Raw genomic sequence first — 25,274 nt, forward strand, 5'->3', positions numbered from 1 at the left:
CTCATTAATCTCTACTTTAAAAATGCCTATTGAGATATAACTAGTATTGCATTTAATCTATAGAAAAATTCTGAGAGGATGGCATCTTAAAAATAATGAGTCTTTCTTTCAATCAGCAAACATAGTATGTCTCTCCATTTATTTAGATTTCTGTAATTTATTCTGGCAGTGTTTTGTGCTTTCATTGAAGAGATCATGCATGCCTTTAGTTAAACATGTTATTAAGCATTTTAGAGTGTTTTTGCTATATTGTAAGGGGAATTATATTTGAAATTTCATTTTCCAGTCATTTGTTGCCAGTATGTAATTAATTATTTGTATATTTACTTTTTAGGCTTCAACCATACAGTAATAGTTATTTTGTAGATTCCTTGTGATTATTTTCATACATAACTAATACAAAGTGCATTCACTTGGTCCTCATTCCAAAAAGAGAAAAAATTCCTGTTGGTATTTGGTTGTCTGAGCCATGCCTGTGGCTTGCCCTTCAAGAAAACTTGACAGTAGGAATTTCATCCTATGCTGGATGTTTCCTCCACAATTCAACATCTTTGCAGAATACACCTGCTTTTATTTTCTCTTCCAAGTCAAGAGGTGGTATTTTTGTGTGTTTTTTCCCAGTATTTATTGTTTCTGTCTTCAGGAGAGCAGGACTATTAATGTCTTACTCTTGTATAATATGCACAGTGCCTCCTTCATATTTGATAATAATCATTTTTTAATACAGAAATTTTTTTTTCTTCTTAAAATTAGAATTGGAGCATGTTTTTTTCTATAATATTTTATCATTATCAAGACCTGTATAATATTCCACTATTATTTATTGTTCTCCTCAAGTTGACTATTAAAGCTATTTTTGATTTTCTAATATTTATAAATAATATTATAATAAGTATAATTGTGCATAAAGCCTTTCCTATATTTAGGTTAGTTTCCTTAGAATGAGTTCCCAGAAGTAGATCAAAAAAGATGAACATTTTTTAAGATTCTTTCTTGTATTGCCAAATTGCTTCCCAAAAGGGTTGTACAAATTTGCACTGCTTGCAGCAATTTAAGAAAATGTTCATTTCATAAAACCCTTGCCAGCACTGGATATTAGTAAAATAAGAAATAATATTTCAATTTCAAAAGATGAAAAATTATAACTAAAAATTTAGGAACACATATGCACATAATATTTTAATGGCAGAGGATAGATCTTTCAGGTTTTGTGGTCAGAGATGCTGAAATAAAAGAGATGTATTGCAGAGAGGAAGACTGAAAAAAATGACTCACTGAACAAATAGTCACAGATAGATACAAGGATAGGACATCCAAAAGCACAGAAAGAGAAGATATACTTGTACAGAAAACTAAAAGATAGAAAAAAGGCCAAAATTCATAACACTTTAGTCCAAACATATAAGACTACTCCCAGAAAAGCTGAGACTTCAAATTTATCAATGCATGGTGGGTAAATTTGAAAGAAATCCAACAGAAAAAAAGCAAGCTTTTAAAATTGCTTTTGGAATAATAAGAACAAGAAAATGATTGTCCCATTGCATTAAACAACTGAGACCTTATTACCAGATGAAAGTATAGAACTAAATTCATTCTGAATCTGTCAGATCTGTCACTTACATAAAGAAAAATGTCTTGAAAACCAGCCAAAGGAGAATAAAGATGTTTCATAAGGAATGGAGTTCTAACACACATACAGAGAAATAGTAAGTATTTACTTTGAAGTTCCTGCCTCAGCATCAGTCTCCAGATGCAAGCAAATTACTTTTCCAGGTGCTAAAATGATTTGAGAATTTGTTTTTAGAGTAACGAAGTTAGTTATAATCTTAGAAGAATCAAGGCAGTCAGAAAAGCTTCAAAAATTCTGCAGAAGAACAAATCTTCTGCAGTAGGTGGCAAACCACTTCTAAAAATTGAGTTTGATTTTCAAGAACAATGAGATCAGTCAGTCAAGTGTTGTGTGGTCATGTGGTAAGTGTGTTTGAAGTTGGGAGGACTAGAAGCTATCAAGAATTCACTAAGAATAAATATTACATGTGAATTTTATGTCTACTTTCAGTGGTTTGCTACCCAAATAGGTCAGGAAGAAAGCACAGACACAGGATACCTAGATGTCACCAAGATATATGGCAAAACTTCTCCTAAGTATACTCATTTTTATGTTTATCTGAGTACTTTTTCTCTTGATTAAGTGTAAACTTCCTGATGCCAAAAGTGTTTCTCTTCCACTTTATAGTACATACCCAGTTCTTGGTACATTATACAACTTTACCAGATACTTATTGTGTGAACAATATTTTTTGGAATTCAAAGGAAAAAAATTGTAGGGTGTTTGACAGCATGGTCAGATGGCTCTTTTTTTATGTTCCCAAGGGGTTTTCATAAAGGGCCTGATACCAACCTGTAAAGAGTTCTCCAACCATTGCCTCTCAAGTTCTATTCTCCATATAGTTTTCTCTGACAGAGATGTCAAGGGTTTACATAAGAAAAGACCTGCCATGGGATACCAGGAGCACTAAGAATCGGTTAGCCTTCTCAACTTATTATTTCTCCTTACTGAGTTTTTAGTCTTGCCCAAGACAAATAATCCCTGCAAATGCCAATTTCATGATACTTAAAACTTGAATAACTACATTAACTTAGTTACACTCTCCTATGTACTAAATCATTTTATCATACATAAACTTGTAGTCCCATTGCTTGACATTTAGTGGGCACCTAGTAACTGTGAGTTCCTTTTCTTACCTCTTGCTCCTTTTCATGTTTATCCAACTCATACAGGGCATGTATTCAGGGGATAATGAAAACATGAGTTCAGAGGATTAGAACAAAAAATATTTTGGGAGACCAGAATAAAGAGCTGAAATGTGTAGATGCAATTTGGTAGTAGAAAATGTCCTTTACTTTGGTTTAGAAAAATCAATTTTACAAATACATGGCAGGAAAGACTAGCTTTATTTGCAGCGTATGTGAACAAAGAACAGAGGGCATATGGAATACAAGTCAGCTACCAGTAAGGCTGAAGCAGTCTCGGGCTGCATGATTATGAGTCTCATTTTCTAAGAAAGGGATCTCATAGTCCATTTCTGCCCAGCACAGGTCAGATCTCATGCCTAATTCTGAACATCAAAACTCAAAAACAACTTAAGCAAATTGGAGGATGTTGGGGAAGAGTATGACAAAATGAATTTGAAATTTGGGATGCATATCAAAATCACTGAGATTTCAAAGCAATACTGTAGTACCTAGTACTATAGAGGGTATAGTGAAACAGCCACATACATAGTAAGTCCACCTATTCACAGATCTGTTAAAGGTGGTTTTGACCAATTGTGGTTAAAAAAAAACCAAACAATTCCTCTGTGTGTATTCTGCAACTCAGTTGAAAGGGACAAGCTCTCAGTCAGTTATTGTCAGTTGTGTTCAAGTTCTATGCATCCTAAGCATTTGTGGTGTTTCTTCACTGGTGGTCTTCTTTGAACTGCATGTCCAAGTATACCAAAGGTCCACTGTAACTTGTGAAGTTAAATTGATATATTCTTTCTGGAGGATAACTTCACAATACAAATCACAGACCTTAAATATGTAAATATCCTTTGACACCATCATTCCTCTTTTCTTTCAAAAAAATTCTACATATGCATGCACAGGGATGTGTAGAAAGAATTTTCTAGGGCTAGGTATAACTCAGTGATAGACCACTTGCTTAGCATACATGAGGCCCTAAGTTCAATCCCCAACACCTCAAAAAAATATTTTCTATGAGAATGTGTGATACAATGTTATACTAAAAACTATAAATAATGTGAAATTTAAAGAATAGGTAATTGGTTAAATAAATTATTATGTTGATATTTGGCAGACACTAAATAATATTGGAGGTGAATACTTAAAAGTGAGGAAGTATATATGACTTATTTTTCCATAAGCAATCTATGTTCATTTTCCAAAATATGGTGGGGAGAGTAATCAAAAAGAAGAAAATCTCTGTATTCAGAGAAAAGTTACTATTAATGTATTAGTGAATACATGTATATTCATGGAGATCTAGAAATGTACACATGTACAAACACAGGTATATCATAAATACAAATTATATAACAGAAAAATTGGTGAGAGCACATAATTGTATTGCAATATTTATTTCTGACATCAATCAATATATTCATAGATATTTTTACAAAACTCAGAAGATGTACTCAAGTTATGAAATAATGACTCACCTTATAAAACATTGGCAGGTAAGTGAGTGGTTAAAAATTCAGAGGAATCAGATGGAAATAATAGTATTTCACTTGATTATTAGTTTCCTTTTTGTGTTATACTTATGTAATTTTTTTTCAGTACTGGATATTGAACCAAGGGCCACACATTTGTTATGCCAGCATGCTACTACTTGAGCTATGCTCTCATCCCTTTTGCTTTTATTTTTGTTTTTGAGGTAGGGTCTCCCTAACTTTTGCCTGGGCTGGCTTTGAATTTGAAACCCTCTTGCCTCTGGCTCCTGAGCATCTGAGATTATAACGTGTCACAGTGTTTGGTCTAAAAAACATTTATAATCCAAAAAACTCATAATCTTTTAAACATGATCTACACGATGGCTGAAAAGATGAATGGGAATATTTAGCTATGGATGAAAAGATTATGAATGGGCACATGGGCACAGTGTCATCAGATACTGAAGGATTATCATACAGAGTTAGGAAACAGCCTCAGTGTGTCATTCCAAATGACCAGAAAGAGTCTAGAAGTTGGAAATTGCAGGGATCTTCATTCCTGGCCAACCTCAGACACTCAAATCCACCCCCTTACCTTACTGTACCTTCCAGACCTCACTTTGTATTTTATCTCTGCCTTGCCATTTTTGAACTATGTGGCCTTAAGCTAGTCATTTTTAGTGTCTCTGACTCTCAGCTTCCCCATCTTTCAAATGAAATAACAATACTTATCTTCTCATTGTGAGGATTAAATGGGTTGCTATCTTTTGGAAGGAAGTTAAGGTGTTAAGTATTAGATGTTAATTTTTTTCAAATATTATCTTAGTAACAGGACCCTAGAACTTAGGTCTCTGGATACCTAGTTCATCTTTTTCATTGCCCAGGGTTGCCATATGGTGACAGCTTAGAGGAGTCTGGAAATTTTTATAGGACAGCACAAGTAGTGTTGTGATTATCTACTGTCATATAAGGCACCATTCCAAACTTAGTGTCTTGAACCTACAACATTATTGTACTCATGGATTCCCAGAGTCAGGAGTTTATAAAAGGTAAAGAGAATGAATTGCCTCAGCTCCACAATGTCTTGTCCCCAGCTGGGAAAACTCAAATATCTGTGTGACTTTGGGATGGCTTTGGATTCAAATCAATTAGAAGCTTCTTCTTCCACATTTTTGCCACTGAAGATGGCTGGTATGTCTTCAGTGCTGGATTCAGCTGGGACTGCTGACTGGACCACTTCTGTATAGTCACTCCACATAGCTAAGAATCTCACAGTATGGTGGCAGATTTCCAAAGAGGGAGCATCTAGAGAGCCAAAAGGGTCAAGAGCACAAAGAAGAAGCTGTATTTCCTTTTAGGATCTCATCCTGAAGGACTTGCAGTCACTTCCTCTATAGTCTGTGTATTACAGCTTCATTCATAAGATGAGCCCACATTCAAAGGTAGGGAAAGTAGACCCTACCTTAGAGGTAGTGAGGCAGAAGAGAATATGGAGTGACAGATTTTCTTATGGCCATCTTTGGAAAATGAAGCCTCCCATTGTGAGCAATAGGATGTTCTTGTAGACAAAGCTTTACTTTCATGAAGTAGTGAGTTAATCTTTATAAATAATGCTTTGTGATGAAATTTAGGAGAAAATTTGGATGTATCCCTTCATGGGAGATGGGATGGATGTCTTTTTGAGATGGCTATTACAGGAATGGTCAAATGAGAAGCAGGTTTAAACTGTGGCAATAATGATAATTAATGTTTCTTAGAAAATGAATACTTGCATGTATATACCTTGTGTCATGCATATAGTTTTTAATATGCTTCTTTACACTTAGTTCATAATCTTACATCATGAACATCTTTTTACTGACTTCCTTTTATTTTTATTCTTATTTTATTTCAAAGGTTTTTTAAGTCTTTTTTGTTTTATGAGAGAGGGTCTCACTATATATCCTTCTCAGCCTCCCGAGTGCTGAGGCTCCAGGGGTGTGCTGCTATGCCTCACTTCTTTTTAATTTTTTTAAATTGAAATTTATTTGTTTTTATTATACAGAGTAGAATTTATACCCAATACAAGCAGGTGGAATCCTTCTTTGTATTCTTCTCTGTATACTTTTCCACTCAATGATGTATCATGGAGTGATTTGCATGTCAGTAAACATAAATTTATGTCAGTGTATTTTAAGGGTCTCCTGAAACTCTGCTTTAGAGATGTGCCATCAGTTTTTAATGTCTTCTATAAATGTATGTCTTATTTGTTTCCTTTTTTCTGACACTATAATAATTGTGTTTAATTATATTCTTATCATAAGGATTTTTCACTATAAGGATAATTTTTAAAAAAAAAATACAATGTGAATCCTAGAAATATCAACTTCTTTCCTGGGAATTCATATAAATCAGTGATTGAATCCAGATCTTACTACTCACCTCATTGTGTGACTGCAAGAATGGAGAGCTACCATTCTCAGACTGTGTTCACATTTGGAGGCATAATATCATCACCTCTACATAAAGTGCCTAGCACTGTACCTTGTTCATAGCAGGTACCCCATCACAGGTTGCAATTGTAGCCAAAATATTTGTAAGAGGTGGATGCATGTGAACATCTGTGGTTTAGCCTTAGAACTGAGAGCAATTATAAGTTGTGTGGTTTAGAGATGTGGTAAGTTTAAGCAGTCTCTGTCCACTTTCCATAGCTGGCACCATTTGTATTCCTTAGATGGTTGGGTATTAGATGGGTTTTTGCATTCTTGAGCCACATATTTCTCTATCTGGTGCAGTTCTGGGCAATCTAAAAATGCAATATCGCTGTCACCAGCTTGAGGAAGACACGGAGCCTGAATAATTTAACATGTCACCATCATCCATCATGATAGTGAGAACGAAAGATGGAGTGTGGAGGGGCGGGCCTACCAGAGGCTGACAAGCAGGTCTGTGGACAGGGCAGCCCAAGCAGAGAAGGTAGATATGCAAAGTGGAGGAGCAAATTAACTCTCATAGGCTCAGGAAAGACCATGCACTCTCTTGTCCTGGCCTTCCCCATACTATTATGAATCAGGTTGTCTGGATGCCCTGATTTGTTCCAAAGTAAACCTGGTGTTGGGTCCCTATTTTGCCCCCAGATATCTTTGTCATCATGGATGAGGCCTATAAACACCTGGTCTGTTTATTTGAAAAAGTGACCTGAGAATTCCTATGCAGAGGGCTTTCTAAGCCCTCAAATATCATGCCTACATATCTTAAATGTTTCCTCAGAAAGTAAACTGGAATAAATCAGGACCTTTTGGCTATTTTATTTGAAGCTTTATCCTCGTGCCTAGAACAGTGTTAGATAGAGTGGGCACTTAGTAAATGGTTGTTCAATGAATGAATAAATCAATGAGTGATATTACTATGATTATTTGAGGTAACAGCTGGATCTCAGACAACCTAGTCATCACCTTCTGTATCCTCAAACACTGGGCTAGGAAGTCTTGGAAGACCAAGTTCCTGGCCTCTTTCAAAACAGCTCTGTAACATCCCCACTCTTTGTCCCAACTGTCCACCCTCTCTCACACCACTCTTAATTTCCCCATTCTGCAGGTCTGTCATCAGTTTAGTGATGCTATAAAGAGAACAGAGGGCTTCTTTTTCTGCATTCTTTTGAGCTATAATTCCCATAACATAAAATTAACCATTAATCATTTTAAAGTACACAATTCAGTGGCATTTAGCATATTTGCAAGGTTGTACAACCATCACCTCCATCTACTTCCAAGCACTTTTATCACTCCAAAAGGAAACCTATATTCATTAAAAGTCACTGCCTATTCCTCTCCTCTCTCTTCCCAGCCCTGACAACCACTAGTCTACTTTCTGTCTCTATGGATTTACCTCTTCTGAATGTTTCGTATAAATGGAATCATACCATCTGTGGGGTTTTATACCTAGTTTTTTTCATTTAACAAAATGTTGTGAGTTCATCCACATGGTATTATGTATGAGCATTTATTTTTATGACTGAATAACATTCCATGTGGACATAGCTCATTTTGTTTATCTGATTCACCTGTTGATGGGCATTTGTTGTTGCTACCTTTTAGCTTTGTAAAAAGTGCTGCTATCAATACACAGTACAGATATTTGTTTGGACACCCTATCTCCAGTTCTTCAGGGCATATGTCTAGTAGTGGAATTCCTGAGTCATGTGGTAATTCTGTGTTTAACTTTTTAAGGACCTGGCAAAATGTTTTTCACAGAGGCCACCCCATTTTGCATTCCCACATCCTGTTATTCGCAACATCTGTTATTTTGCATTATTTTCTTTATGGCCAATCTGGTGAGTGTGACCTGGTATCTATGTCTTTAACTTGATTTTACGGATGACATTGAGCATCTTTTCATGAGATCAGGGGCTTTGACTCACGCAAAAGCCAGGCTCAAAGTTGAGGTCTGTCACTTGTAATTTATGTGGTATTGGAAAAGTAACACTGAGTTCTGAATGTTGGTTCATATGTCAGTAAAGTGGGAATGACTCTTATCTCTCAGTCTTCTCATGAGGTGCAGCTGGGATATGGAATGTAAAGTGGCCTGAGCAATACTTACCACACTACTGTTGGGATATATGTCTAGGCCACCTTCTTGATGGCTCTGTTTCAGACCATTTAAAACAGGGGTCAAAGGAACAAGGACAGAGAGGCCACTGGCTCCAGCAGACCGATGATTGCCTCTTCTTTTCTCTTGACAGTCTCTGGCCATTCTAACTTTCTTTCAGCCCCTAAGTGGAAATACCCAAGAAATCCTGAGTAATTTATCACTGCATTTTAGTACACTAAGTCACCAATTTTGCATTATAATGCTAACAGAAGGGACCTTTATCAACCACCTAAATCACCTCCAAGTCATCTATAATTAGCCTGTGGCCCCTTCAGATTATATGGACATGAAGAAGCTATCTGCCTTGGGTGGTTTTCACCTCTCAGGACATCACAGTGGGTGGGTGGTCACTATCATCCACAATACTTCCTTTCCACCTATTAAACCCAGACAAACACTGAGTAAGTGAGGAAGGCACCACCACTCTCACCTTGATCTTTTTGTTAAATGTTTATGTGTAGCATGTCACCTTCTTCATAATAACCATGTCAGCTGAAAGTTTTTGTCCCTGTTTTAAACTTGAGTTCAGAGGGGTTAGAAGCCTTGCCCAGGACCAAACAGCTAAAAAGTAAAACAGTATTAGAACTCAACTCAGACTCCTGTAGCCTAATTTCTTTCTAATGAAGTATATTACCTCTACAGCTCCTGGATTAAACCAAGATAGAAACCACCTAGACTGTAAGATCCTTGAGAGCAGGGACCGACCATAGATATTGTCAGTTAATGATATCCTAGTCAGATTTAATCCAAGTCACATTTAATAAAATTAATGTTTTAGTGAGGCCTGTGGTTTATTCATTTGTCTTCTGTGACCAGATCCTAGCCACAATTATGCTCAATAATGTTTGTTGTTCAAGTGCCTCTAGAATTGTGTCCTCCAGTGTGGTGAATATATGATAGGTGGATTGTCTGTATTGAGATATACTATACACATGAAACACATGCTGAGTTTTGAAGACTATTAGGAAAAAGTATATAAAATATTTTAGCAAAAATAATTTTCTGTTATATATTAACATTTTTCATATGTCAGGTAAAATGTCCTGAAAAATTAATTTGACCCACTTATTTTTACCTTTTTAATGTGGCTACTAGAACACTTAAAATTGCATATGCTGCTTGTGTTAGACTTCTGTTGGCAGGCTGGTTTGGAGACATGCTCTCTCAGCCTCACTTTCCATCCTGAAAATGGTCCCCCAGTATTTATAGGAGGAAAATGAGAGGAAGTATATGAATGGAGGGTTGACCTCAGGAGAGCCATTTTCATAGTAGTTTTAGGATGTGGTTTCTGTAAAAGGATGGAGGAGCCTTTTCTTATCATAATGTATAATATCTATCTATCTATCTATATTTCCTTTATAATGAATAGAAGTAAAAGTAGTGTCCTGTCTCTCAGTGTTTGCATAGGGATGACATGAGTCAGCACATGTAAAGGGCTTAGAACAATGCCTGGTAGAGAGAGATGGTTCTGTTGTATTGGCTTTTCTTACTACATTAGAGTTTCCTAGAGATTTTTCAGTCACCCCCACTAGGGAAAGACTTCCTAGTCTGAATTCACATATATCGTATTTGTTCATTATGGTGGAGGCATAAATCATTTGTCTGCCAGAGAAGGAAAGATTAAAAAGGAGATAGAAAGGAAGGGAGGGAGATAGAGGATTTAGCTGGAGTGTTTAAAAGTATAGAAATGACTCTAAAGGGATTATGGGAAGAGTCTGGTAGACTCCTAGAGACACAGAACCCTCCTTTCCTCCTTTCTGCTCTGCTACCCCAAATACAGCAGGGAATATGGCAGATACCTCCTGTTCATATGGGAGCTGCTTTATCAGATGCCTTCATTTTCCCTTTAGCTTAGAATTAGGGAGATGTAAACAAAAGTCCTTCTTCCCTACCTCCCTTCCTGCCCCTTTCTTTCTCTTCTCCTCTCCTTCTCTCTTCCTCTCTCCTTCCCTCTTTCCTCCCTCTCTCAATACCTCCCTCCCTCCCTTCCTCCCTGCCTTCTCTTTTTATCATAAAATATTTTAATGGAAATTTCAAAAGTCCTGCTGACGTCTGGGACCTCTGCTCTCCAGTTACTTCCAGAATCTCCACCGGGCTCATGCCAACTCCTTCTCAGAGTCTTTAAATGGGGGGGACTGTGTCTGGTAGAATCTGGAGTGTCCTGCTGTCTTCAGGCCCTGCCGTTATTGCAGAGGGCTGGGGATGTGTGAACTAAGACCATGTCTGATGACACCTGTGGGGACAGAGATCAGCAATGACTGCCCATGTACTTTCCCATTCAATACAAAATTTTATCTTGAGAAGGGAGTTAGGGAAGCAGTATCCATCTTTCCATTTTATGAAGCATTAAACTGAAACATAATGTTACAAGTGGTTAAAATGAATGACTGTAAAATAGGAACTGTTTGGGGGAGGAACCATTGGGAAGGGAGGGTAAAAAAAGAAAGTGGGGGGTGCATATGATTGAAGTACTGTATAAGCATGAATGAAAATAGAATAATGAAATCTGTTAAAATTATTTTAAGAAGGGGCTGTAAGGATAATAAAGAGTAACAGAGGGGGTGAGTTACAAAGTATATTATCAAGGTACATAATTATTTTAAGAAGGGGCTGTAAGGATAATAAAGAGTAACAGAGGGGGTGAGTTACAAAGTATATTATCAAGGTACATTACATATACATATGGAAATAGCACAATGAATCCCCTTTGTACAATTAATACACACTAATAAAAAATTTTTGAGCTTGGGCATCAGTCATGCCTGGCTTTCAAAGTCCAACTTCATTCATTGTCACAAAATCACTTTTCTTTTCTGAAGCTCAGTTGTCTCATCTGTAAATGATACCTCCCTCGTAGGGGTACTATGATTTGGAATGAGATGATAAATGCACAGCCGCTAACATAAGACATGGCACCTTGATATTAGAAGGACAATAAGCTTTTCCAAAGGTTCTCTCTCAAGATATTTCAAGGAATTTGTATACGGTGCCCTGAATTCAGGGAAAAATCAGATTAGCCCTGAATTCCAACATTCCTACTCATCAGCTAGTGAATCCCATTATTTCTACTCATGTGCAGTTAGACAAGCAGTTTTATCCCTGCATGTCCTTTGTCTTCCCTTTATTATCTAGTTTTTAGGTACACCTACCTCATGAGTATATCATGATGAGGACTGCATAACGCCATGTACCTTCTTGGCACAAAATAGATTGCTCAACTACATCAAGGGAATGAATGAATGTATAATACCTTGCTGTAGAAAGTGTGTCTGTAAGTGGATTTTCTGTACTGAATGTCATTTCAAATCTCTACCTGAGGAAATTACATAGTAAATCCTTTCGTGAATTGAATAACATTTTCCTCTAATCTATGCTTTTCCTTTCCTTAGGTGGAACTTTTGAATAGGTAATAAGTTGGCATGGTGCTTGAATCAAGAGATACAAAAGATTTATAGGATAAAGTAGCCTCTTTCTATCTTCATTGTATGGCCACTTAATTCTCTACCCAGGACAACCACTTTTACCAAATTCTAAGTGTCCTCCTAGAGACAGTCTATTGTCTAGATGTCTGAAGCCCCATCCATTAGAGTTCTCAAAGTCCCTCCTCTCCCCTCCTCACCCACTCACCCCTACCATGCTCTGAAACTCTATCCTCCTTGTTTCTAATTTACCAGTCTTTTAATCCCTCTCTTTCTATACTTCATCATGTTTTGGCAATTAAAAATACTAAAAGCAGCATTGGGCATGGTGGTACACACCTATAATCCCAGCATTTGAGAGGCTGAGGCAGGAGAATCATTAGTTCAAGGCCATTTTGGGCTGCATAAGAAGCATAACAAACAAAACAAAAAATACTGAAAGCATAAAGATAAAAATAGTGATTCCCATGTTTCTTCTATTAGAATTAGAGACTATTAGTATTTTAGAATAATTCCTTCTAGCCCATTACCTTTATCATTTTGGTAACCAACTGCTCTGAATTCATCACCCTTTCCCTACATGTTCCTCTGGTTTGTCTGTGAAGCACATCTTGCACCCATTGCTTTCTCCCCAACCTCACTGAATGTGCCCCCACTTAAGCCTTCACTTTCCCTCACATGAGTGATCACTGAGCCTCCTAACTACTTGCCCCAACTGGCATCTTCTCCAAGGTCTGGGTGCCCCCAGGACATCCTTCTTGGTCTACACAGTTAATCAGTTCTTTCTCTCAATCTAGAACCTTCTGTGACACCCAAAGTAAAGCCCCTCTACCGCCTCTTCAGTTTGGAATTCAAAGCCTCCCATTGTGTCTCCCTCATGTCCTTCTCAGTTAATCCTGGGCTTGATGTTGCCTCCAACTGTCAAACTCCCCATCCTTGGGGATGCTCGGCAATGACTTCTTCTTGGAACTCCTTTTTCTACGACCGAAGCCCCATACATCTTTCAAACCCAGACTTAAATCTCCACTCCTTCATAAAACTTTCCCAGTCCTCTGTGTTGAAATGGATTGCTCTCTCCCACATTCCTAACATCTCATTGCATGGTAAACATAAGCCATGAACTCTGTTTAAAGATCCCATTTGTCCCCCTGACTAGCTTATGATGCCCTGACTGGCAAGGACTGAATCACATTTATCTGCATGTCTCCAGTGTCTGGCTCAGGCCTGGCATATAGTAAGCCTTGATTGAAATGTGTATGAAATTAAGTTGCCCGGAGTGTTTAGAGTTAGGCTCATGATAGAAAGCAACAGTAACTTTCCATAATTTAGTACCCACGGTGGACCTGGTATTTTACATATCATACCTCCTTTCATCTTCCAAGCAGCCTCACAAGGTCAACAGCCATTGCCCTTGTTTTAGAGAGGAAGAGCCTGAGCTCAGAAGAGTGAGGGACCTCCTGAAGGTCACACAGTCGGGAAGCTGCCAAGTTAGAGCTGGAAATCACATCTGCCTCACTGTAGACTCTGAACTCATTCCGTGAATCACATGGACTCCTGGCTCACTGGAGTTTACAGAGAAGGCTGTCATAGGTTGCTGGGCTGAGGGATGGCTGAGGGGTTTGCCAGGCTTCAGAAGGCTGGGAGCTGACTCTGTGGTTCCTTGCAGGGGGAATCAGCTTTGGGAGAACCAAGGGGACCTCTGGTTCCGAAGCAGATGATGAAAGACAGCTGACATTCTACACCGAGCAGTACCGCAGTCGCCGCCGCAGCAAAGGTAAGAGTCTTTGCGAAGGTTCCAGAACCAGAGTGTGTAGCAGCAAAGTCTGTGGAGATTGCATAGTCAATGCCAAACACAAATGTTGTTCAACCTGGTTAACTGAATTTGGCATCCACTGCCCTGACAAGACTAGTGACCTTCATTGCTTCCTTTTCCTGCTCGTTCTTTATTTACTTTCTCTCCTATATCATTCCTCAAAGGAATTGGGGAAAGTTTTTTCTTTAGTTCATGAAGTTTCTCTAAAATTGAGCACAGGAAATGAAATAACTAATCCTATTGAAAAGAAAATAGCAATAAAGAAAATTATTCAAACTCAAGTTATTAGGTTGATGCAACGTAACCCATTCCATGCTGTCTTAGTTCTTAGAAGTAGATTCACAGATTCCTAACAGCCAAAGTGCAAAGGGAAATACTCAAAAGGAAAATGTACAGGATTTATGGGATAGAATCAAACACTTCTTCATAAAAGTCTATTTATCTGATACTGAAACCAGGGATAAAGTCCTTTAGTTGTTCCCCCATAAACAAGACATTATATGATTTTCTAGACAGTGTCTTCAACAAATGAAAGTCAATATTGATGCATCATTATTTCTTACAATGACATTCAATGTAAGGTGATGCCAGAGTGCTGGAGCAGAGCCTCATAAATGGCTCTGTCTTGTTACTAAGGTCCATATTTCTCCTATGATTCAATATACCATATATGAAAATATAGCATATTTCAGGCCATCACTTGTGAATGTAATTCTTCAACTCTGAGTGCAGAATAGGAAAGTAGCAAGTATGAGATTGCATTCTTCAGGGAGACCTTGGAATGCAAATATGTACTCCATGTATTCCAGGAATTAAGGCAGATCTCTGAGCTGTGACCACCCACTGACCACTGTCACACACAAATACCTTTAATCAAGGTACGGTTATCACCTTGCCATGACTGCCACTATGAGAAGTAATGATTGGTTATTACTATTAGTTATTAGTTAGGAATATGATAGGATGCCTGCCTCTCCCACCACTCCTCAGAAGTGCCTAGGGCAGAAGGAGGAAAAGGAATCATCCTCGTGAACTATTCAGCATGCATTCTACTCACTTGTGATAGGCATAGATCACATAGCTTTTCTGGGCTCCTTTTGTTCTTAAGCAAGTTATTTACCATCCCTATGCCTCAATTTTCTCATCTGTAGAACAGGCCTTGTAATTTCTTTATGGTGTTGGGGATGAAATTTGATTATGTTATATAACATTTATCATGGTGGATATATATATATATATATATATATATATATATATATATATATATATATATAGGACCTCTTACTTTTGCCCAGGCCATTCTCAGACTTAGATCCTCCTCCCAGGTAGTTGGAATTATTGTTATAATCCCTCCATACCTAATCAAGGTAGACATTATTGATGTCAGTTCAGTTCTCACTGTTGCTGTCTCTGTCCCCCTACCATTTCATTGAAGGGGCCTGTGTGAGGAGTGCTTCCATTGACACATACCTTGGGATGGGTTTGCAGCCTCTGCATCAATTAAAATAACAATTTCTGCCTCTCACTCTTTCCCACACTTCAGCTTTCTGGAATTTTCTGCATTGGAGATTTAGAAGTTGGTGATTGATAATTCTTGACCTGTCTCCTCCTTCCTCCAACACTAAACCAGAATTAGGACTGGGGAAGTTGGTGAATCTCCTCCACAAGACTGAGCTATTTACAGCTAATTGGAAAAACATCCATCACTGAGCATGCCCCCTCCCCCATAAACTGGAATTAAGTTTTAAAAGAAAAGCAAAAGTGAGGCACAGGACTCAAGATAAATGATTTGGCTCAGTGCCCTCAGACACTCCAGAAAGCCCAGCTATGTTTTTTGGATAGTGAGGACAACAGGGTTGTGATGTCTCCCACTTTCTTTCCCTGGCTCTGCAGCCGGCAGATGCCAAAACTACTTACTTCTTCTCTTTCCTCCACTTATTTTCACTAATGGCACAACCCTCATCTGCCACTTCTGGTTTCTGCCACATATTTCTCTTCCTCCCCAGTGTCCTGGGTTTATTTGCTTACTTGGCTCATTTTTATTCCTATTTCTTTTTTCCTCTCTTCCTTTTTGTCTTCTTCTCTCCATTCTCCATTACTGATTCCTTCTCTTTATTCTATCTTTTCTTTTGTTCTCTTCCCCCTTTTCATTCTTACTTCCTCCTTTTCTTCTTCCTTTTCTGCCCTTTTCTCCAGTTATTTCCTAATAAGTCTTTTCTTCTTTCCCTCCCTCTTTCTATACATACAACAAATATTTGTTTAGCACCTATCATATCTGTACTCTTCTGGACAGCAGGGACACAGCCAAGTTGACAACTTTTAAAATCCTCACCCACCTGGAACTTATATTATATCAAGATATGAATATATTAGATGGTGGCAAAAGCTAAGGGAAAAGGATGTAACAAGGAAGGTCCCTGAGAGGGTAGGAAAGGAACTGCATGTTTAGTTCCCTAGGCGAAATCAGTCTAGACTTTGTGCAGGATCACAGGCACTTGACACTGCACTTGGTACTTTATTCTTCAAAATTCAACCTTGATCCTGTCAAGGTTGTTGGTCTTGCTACTGCTGCTATGATCTTTTCTTGGAGCATGGAGAGATTTGGTCCTGGAAAAGCCTGTGTTCCAGAGGGAAGCTGCAGCCCTCACTGCCCCAATGGGAAGAATGTACAGTACAAAGGTGAGCCAAGGTTGGCCTGAGAGCCCACTGGGATGCAAGAGCCACACAACAAAGCATTAAGAGCATGGATTCTGGTGGTGGGCTACCTGCATTCAAATCCCAACACCACCATTTACTAGTGATACCATATTAAACGTGTGATTTACACCTCTGCACATCAGTTCTCTGAGCTACAAAAGGAGGGTGGCAAGATTAAACCTCTGGAATGCTGTTCTGAGAATTAAAATTAGTTGATATCTATAAAGCATTCAGGTGGAGGTTAGAAATGGAGTGAAGAAGACATTGTGACTGAGCTGTACTGAGGAGGGATCAATGGATTTGGGGGTGTGGGGAGGGTCTCAGATCTGTTGTTAACTTGCTGTTTGAATTTAATTAACTCCCACTTCTTATTCAGGCCTCCATTTTCTTACCTGAAACATGGGAGAGTTAAAGGGTGGGAGCTGGTTGAATTTGATGTTGACCTTCTCACTCTTGTTTCAATGGGACTAGCTATGCACCTTTGAGAACTTCCTGTTCCTGAAATGTTCCTGGCTTCTGACTTGGCTTCATTTCTATCTTGTTTGCCTCCCCTGTACCCAAGGGTCCCCCTCTCCATTTCTGGTTTCTCTTTTCTGAAGAGGGTGTCTGCCCATGACATCAAATAACTTCTGTCATCCTGTTTAGCTATGCTGATTGCTTTCCTTTCCCTACATCCCCTGGCCTCTGTGGACTGCCATTGTCCCAGCCCTCTCCCTACCTCTTTCACTGCCATCAAAGCTCCTCCTTAGCAAATGCAGTGAATCAGCCGTTCCCTGTGGTCTGCTCAGGGGTGTGTAAGCCAGCCTTGCTGGGGCACAGAGGAGATGATGAAGTGCATTGAGGTTAAGGAGGAAAAGATAAAAATACCAGAAAAGATGAATTCCTATGCTGATTGGGGACAGTCATTCGATAGCATTTGGGACTTCATTTTAATTCACTGTGCCCTCTCAGGTCCATCTGAAAAATAGGATCTGAACTGTTTTTCCCAAATATAAGAGAATGTGGGCATAAACCAAGGCATTCAACTGCTGCTGTTTTCAAGGTGCTTAGAAGAAAGTGGGTCTCTGGGGTCATCTGTGGACCTCAGGAATAGTGGTTTCCAGTCCAAAACTTTTCAGGGTGGCCTTTGCTGAGTCACTGGCTATCTCTGAGCCTCACTTTCTTGGTCTGTAAGTAAAGCCTTTAAATAGGACTGCTCATGAGCAACTCAATCAGTACCAGTTAAGTTGTTCTGGGGGACCCCACACTGGGCTGTATGTAGTTGGGGAGGTGTTAGAAGAGAATGGATAACAATGTATAACCAGGTTTTGAACTGAGCTATTAGATATTCCAGCTTTGAGTAAAGAGAGAGATGGAAGAATAGAGGCTCAATACAGGAGCCTGTTGCAGTTGAGGCTGAAAAGTGACCTAGGTCTCAGACATTGTTTTGCATCTTCTCCTCCACATGACATGAGCCAATAGTCTCAATACTCTCATGGCCAAAATAAGGGGAAAACTCAATAACAATTGCCCTCACAAGGTCATTGTGAAGGTTAAATGAGATGTTGATGATCTCCTACATAATCCTACCTTTCATCGATACCTCTTTTTCTTTTCTCTTTTGCCACCAACCTGGACTCTGCCACCTGCATCGTTTGCTTAGACACTGGAAAAGCCCTTTCTCAACAGTCTCACTTGGTGTGCTTCAATCCACTCCCCACCCTGCAACTACAGGCATCATTTTTTTTTAAAGTGTAAGTAGGGATCACATTGCATCTTCATTTAGAAGCATCCAATGCTTTCCTTTTGCATTTGATGAAATGGTAGCTTCTTTCCTACTACCACGCCCCAGGTGGTTTTGTGGTTTTGCTTAGCTTCTCCCCAGGACTCCCTCTACTGCCACCCAGCCCTCTTCCCAGCACATTTCCCTGTGATCTGCCAAAGCCGTCACACTTTCTCTCCAGGAATGCTCTCCTCTGCTCTTAGACTCCCTTTACTCACTCTGAGATCTCCATTTAAATGATGTCTTCTGCAAACTTGTTCCACAACCCTGTGAATTTCCCATAACAGATTCTGTGATTTTCCCTTTTTTATAGACTTCACCAAAATAATTTCACATTTACTGATATGTTCTCTAGGTAACTTTGTGTCCTCATGAAACTGGAAATTTCATGAGGATGGGCAGACTATAGCTCACTTTCTAACCCCAGCACCGAACTCAGAGATGGGCCATAGTAGGCACTGGGTTAATATTTTTTGAATGAGTGAATGATGAAAAAAATGAATGAATGAAACACCTACCAGAGTGTTAGAATGATTATCTGTGTTCAGGGTAGCTGCTCCTTTCCTATATGCCCCTCCTTGTTTTCCCTCACTCCATCTCCACTTACTATAGTAAGGTTTCCTCTCCTCTTCCCTTTTCCTTCCTGCTCCTGGTGAGAACTGACATATCAGCACTCCCCATTTTACACTTCCTGACCACCAGAGAACATACCTGATAGTAGTGGAAGAGCCTGAGTGTTGGTGTTGAAAACCCAACTCTGCTGCTCTAACATGGTTAGCGAATGAACCATTCAGGAGGAATGTAAAAGACCAGGAGCCTCCGGGGCAGAAAAAGATACACCAAGGATTGATAGTAGAAGAAGGGACATGCAACAGAAAAGAGCAGACATGTCTAACAGGTCTAGCAGGTAGTTTCTCTTTCTTTTCTTTCTCTCTCTCTCAGTATTCATGAGAGAAATAGAACTGATGTTAGATTCAACTAGACTTGGAACTTATCCCCTCTGTTTGGGCCTTGATGGCTTTTCAACCTCTAGGCACTTTTCCTTTGTTTAAAATGGAGCTGTTAACGCATAGTGAGCAAGTCTAGGGAAAAAAAATTTCTGGATTCATCCAAAGGTGCACGATAAATATTTGTTCTTTCTTTCCATATTCTTCCTTTCTCTTTAAAACATATGTGCTCTAAGATGACTTTAAAAAAGAAAACATATGTTCTCTAAAATAAATCAGCTAAAGTTTCATTTTGCCAGTGGGATCTATTGAAAAAGAGATTTATGATATGGCTTAGGAGCAATAGGTTCACTATCCCTCAGATGCTTCATGAGGGAAATGGGACTGTTTTGAAAATGTGTCTGGTATGGACAGGATGAACCTCATTCCAAAACAGGAAACGCAATAATCAATATAGTGAATGGGGTAGATAAGAAGGGAAACATGGAACTGAAAAACAGAGACTAAAAGACCAATAAGTGTGTGTCTGGCACTTCCTAAAAAAGGGATCAAAAATACTTTCTCTAAATGGCCAATTAGTAAACTTTTCAACCTGCAGGACATATAGTCTCCATTGGAACTACTCTGTTGTTATAGTATGATGATTACCATAGACAACACATAAATATACACAAATAGACTATAAATAGTTTTACTGGGTAGCAAAACTATTTTTCATGGCTATACTTACCCAAATTTCATCCATGGGCCATATTACCTGCCTCATCTCCTTAACCTTCTATATGATATAAGTAGCCATCCCCTATACAGGTCTGGTCCTGGAAGAATGTGTGCAATTTCACAATGGTTTATGAAATGAAGCTGACCTCATATATATGATTATGCTGCCTAAAGAGTCTATATGTCAAGCAAACAGTTCTGTGTTTGGTCAAGTAAGTAACCATGTGAGATAATACTTGCTTCAGGTTTCGCAATTCTGAGGGAATTCTGCAGAATTAGCTACTGAAGAGGCTGATATGAAGGTTACCACTGGAAAGAATTAACCTTATTAGCTGGAGATGGTGCTGCATACAGCAAAGAATGCTGGACTCAGAGTCAAAAGATGTATACCAAAGTCTATACCTCACTTCTGACTAGCATAAGGACCCTTAGCAAGCCTGTGTCCCCTCGGAGCCTCCATTTTCCTATCAATCATGCAGAGATATTTATGTCACGCCATCAAGTCTGAAGCTCATGCCATTATCAATTTAACCTGTATTTAAGTAAACAACCTTACAAAGCATGATGCTGAGCTCTGTGGAAAATAGAGTCTTAGTTGCATCCTTAAGGTGGTTATAATCTCCTGAGGGGATGGGGATACTGCTCACAGAGATAAGCAATGCTGATCAGGGTAGGTTAGTATGTAATTGAAGGTCCAGATGAAAACTACAGATGGTGTGTCCAGCCCCAGGCACAATGCTGAGCAGGAAACAGAACAGCCCCAGCTGCTGGATTGTCTCAGCAGTGCAAGCATCCAGTCTGAGCCTCTCAGCACAGTACTGTACTCTGGCTGTGTGCCTTAGGCAAATCTCTCTCCTTCTCTGACCAGTGCCCTTTTTATTCATTGTTTGTTCAGTCATTTATGGAGGCCTAGGTCTTCTAATTCCCCCATCCTATGCAGTTCTTCTAAATCTTACTAAGATTATAGCCTAACAAAGAGAACTAGGGCACAACAGCCTCCAGTTTTGCATATATTTTGTTTTAGTTGCTTGTTTTAACTTGCAATTCTTAAATTGGTTTTACTGGAGTGGTAAGACTCTTGAATTGTAAGCAAAGTTGATGTGAAGATGCATGGATGTCTGAGTTTTTTCCTTAGGATTCTCTCCTTACACACACACACACACACACACACACACACACACACACACACACACGAATTAAATCTTGTTGTAAAGGAAAAAGGAAAATGACAGGTAAATGAAAGTTCAAGCTCAAGCCAAAGCTGCAGAGGAGGCTATTGAGTATTAAAGGAAGGAAAATGTTCTGAAATCTAAACTGAGAGGACTGAGATGGGACAGTCACCAGGAAATGGAAATGGAATGGGATGAAAGATGAACATTAGCACCTGCCAACGTGGAGATGGAAGAGATGCCAGAACTGGGTAGAGACCAAGTCTATGTCTGCAGGAATGATGGAAGATGAGGCTGGAGAAACAGGGGAGCCACGCCCTGACTATTGATAAATGTACCTATCCATCATTTTCATCAACCTACAGCTGATTTTCAGTCCTAGAGATAATTCGCTTAAATTTTCATTACACACACACATAGAAACCAAGGATTAGAAAAGGGAAGCATTTTCCCCCAGGATAAAAAAATCATCCTTAGATGACAAAAGCAAGGCAAAACATATATTGGTGGTTTTTGTACTTTTCTCATCATTGCAATATTTCCATAAGTTTGAAATTATTCTCAGAAAAACCCACTCAAAAAAAAAAAAAGATAGTGCTTTTAGATTGTGCATAGGCTTCAGAATCAGCAGACACAGTTTTAAATCCTTACTCTGCCATTTCCAAGATGTGTGACCTAAGGCCAGACCCTTTCCTTGTCTGACCTCAGTTTTTCAGAATTCAAGGAAGGTAAGTCTCATAGTTGTCTTTCTGTTCTCCCTTAGGCTGATATGAGGATTAAATGAGATAATATATGCAAAGAAATGTTTATCTGAGTGTGCCTGCCATGTGACCAGATAAATGGCAGCTAGTTGAGCACAGCCCATCAGTGCCAGAGCCACATACAGCTCATAGGCTCCTTACAGTGTGCTAGTCCACAAATTGATCTTGCTACTAGAAGAGAAAAAAGGGAGACATAGAAAGTGTGAATATGAATTCAGTAGTCCTGGATTTTTGGGGACATTGTGCTGCAACTTTTCCCTTCACTGTCCTCTGCCTCTTGCATAAAGACAGCCTTTCTTACAAGCATAACCCTCTATACCAGCCTGCAGCCATGTCGCTAATCAAAACTTGCTAATCAGAAGAAAGCTAACATCCTAGAAAGATCAAATTGCATTTATTCAGCTTCCAAAACCCTTGTAGTTAGAATTGACCTGGAAGAGATGCCCAGGCTCTAGAGAGTGGGAATAGGGTCAAAGACATGACCTATTTCTCCCTACCCAAGAGGAATTGCCACTAAATACAAGATGACTAGAGACCCCATGAGTAAATACAGCAGCATCTCCACAAAGTGGGTTTGTCTAGTTTTCCTTGGGTATAGATATGGTCATAGGGAAAGTACAGAGAAGTTAGAACAAGAGTAGAGAGCCAGGGAGAAGGAGTTCAGGATGATCCTTCAAGGAAAGGAAAACAGGATCAGAGGAAGGAAAAAACCAACTGAAAAATCATGCAGTTTCTGGAAGTCCTGAGACATGGGTTGTATCCTGGGTGCAGTTCATTTAGATAGGAGATGTTGAGCAAGGCATTATTCCTCAGTTTCCCATCTGACAAACACCCAGGTAGAACTTGACACTCTTAGTTCTTTAATTCGATCCTGAGAGTCCATGATAAAAATGGGAATAAGGAGGGACAAAGAGGAAAAAAAAGAAGATTTAACTGAATTCTCCCTTTGTCTTTTAAGTGCATTATCTCTTATAATTCTTAGCAAACCATTTTACAGGTGAGGAAACAGAAACTTAAGAGAATTCACTTATCTGAAGCTACTCTGAGGTAAGGGGGACTTGGATATAAATCGAGCTTTTGGTTTTATAATCTGGTCGGGCATTGTAAGCATCAATGAGGTAAATCAAATAAAATGCATATTACAGTGTCCTATGCTTAGTAAGAGACAGGAGGAGGATCGCCATGTTTGTGCTGGTGCAAGAAACTTGCTCAGCCCCTGGGAATGGCTGAGACCAGGAAGATGCATAGTCACAAGCACATCCTGAACTGAGAAGCTAGTTCACATGTGAGAAAAAAGGCAGCATCCATGGCACTTGTCTTCCCACTTTCAGCTTTCTTGACATGTCAACAGCACGCCCCTGCTCTTATTCAGGCTTCTGGATCCTATCAAGTGTATCTGCCCATTTCTAACCCAGGAACTTGAATAACATTTAAAAGATGAATACTATCTTATAGCAGACATTTATTGAATGTCACTTTTGTGCCAAGTCTATTGTATATCCACTAATCTTCCTTTGAAATTGGCTATTGTCCTTATCTTCATATTTTAAAAAAATAAAACTGAAACCAGGCACAGTAACTTCTCCAAGGTCACAAAATCAATAGTTGCAAGACCAAGGCTTGAACTTCATCCAAATGGCTCTGAGAACTATTGTCAGAATACTCCAAAATTGTCCCCCAGGGGAATCTTTAGGTTTCTGTTCCTTCCCTCTTTTTATAACTCTTGCCCTGGTGGTAAGCTGTTTGTGATTTGCAGTAGGTTGATACCTTAGAGGGTTTCAGTAACTCATATAGGCTTTCTGGAAAGATTCTATGTTCCCTGTCTTGGAAATGAGATTGAGAATTTGAATTCCACTTATTGAAAAATTTAGTAAAATGCCAAAACCTAGCTTTGATCTCTGCCTGCATTTGGCTGATTTAATGAGACAAAGAAAAGAAAATTATGAATTCAGACATTGTGATGGGTTTTAAAAGCTTCTTACTGATGTCTCTCTTCTTTCCCTTCCCTTAAACCTCAGAGGAAATAGAAATTGGCTTTTTCTTAAAGGTCCTTTCTTGACTACCTCTACCCAAATCTATAAGAAACATCAAGCAATCTGGGCAAATGAGGGTTCCTTGAATGCAGGGAGAGAGCCAGCCAACTTCAAATACTACCTTTCCAAGCCCTGGCGGGCCCTGAAATATTATTTAAACGTTCTCAGTTCTCCTGCTTCTTTGTGATGCCAACCAGCTCTGCACTTGACAGCCCTACATCCAAGGGAGGGAGATGGCTGTCAGGAATCAAATGGGAGACCAAAGGCAATAAAGCAAACATGTCGTTTTCAGTTGCTTACACTAGCGAGAAAGAATAATCAGTCTCTCTTGCTTTCTTGTTTTTCATCTAGGCTCAGCAGGATTTTTGCCTCCTTTTCATTAGAAAAACTGTTATTCTCTGCTTTCAGCCCAAGGAAGAATCCTCGGCCATCCCTGCTCTTCCCAGACCTATGAGATGGTCAGGATTCTCTTACCCCTGCAAACCTCTTCCCAGATAAATAAAACAACTATAGCCTCTGAGTTCCCGCTGTGTGTCAAGGGCTGTACGCAGTGCTTGCATTCAGGACCTTGTTTAATGCTGACTCTCTTAGCTTGGGTGGTATACCCTCCCAGGCCTCAGTTTCCTTCTCTCAAAACTGCAGATGATAATCTTGACTTATAAGTAAGTGTTTGGCCAGGACAAACTCCTTTTTGATGAATTCAAAATCAACTGATTTAAGACCTTTGTCACATGTAAAAAATCTCTTCACCTTTGTCATATAACATAATCATGGAATAATATTTTATTCACAGCTCTACCCACAGTTAAGGGGACAGAAATATCCAGTGTTCGCAAAGGATGGAAATCTTGGGGACTATTTTAGAATTCTGCCCCCTACAGGGTGGTAAACAAAGGCATGAGAATAGGAGGCTGTCCTAGGAAAATGTGTAGATGAAGCTGAAGAGGCTCTGGGTATAACCCTCAGTGATGGACTCAGGGTTGAAAGTATCTTGGGCAAAATCAAACCAAGCAGGTCCATGTGAAGAAAGCATATGCTACAGCCCAGAAAAATTTGTCATGAGAACAGCTTAGAGGCTGTAGGACATACGGATTAAGGAGAGATTTG

General features: G+C 39.2%; 1 protein-coding gene across 4 annotated transcripts in view; it reads left to right on the plus strand.

The window, feature by feature from the left end:
- Astn2 (astrotactin 2) overlaps positions 1 to 25,274 on the plus strand; it is an 888,234-nt gene that overhangs the window by 289,602 nt on the left and 573,358 nt on the right. For all 4 annotated transcript variants that reach the window (XM_074051155.1, XM_074051156.1, XM_074051153.1 and 1 more), the window contains one exon: positions 13,932 to 14,039. In XM_074051155.1, the coding sequence (XP_073907256.1) occupies positions 13,932 to 14,039 (108 nt within the window). The remainder of the gene's footprint in view (positions 1 to 13,931; positions 14,040 to 25,274) is intronic.

This window comes from Castor canadensis, chromosome 13 (genome assembly GCF_047511655.1).
Source record: "Castor canadensis chromosome 13, mCasCan1.hap1v2, whole genome shotgun sequence".
NCBI classification, from domain to species: domain Eukaryota; kingdom Metazoa; phylum Chordata; class Mammalia; order Rodentia; family Castoridae; genus Castor; species Castor canadensis.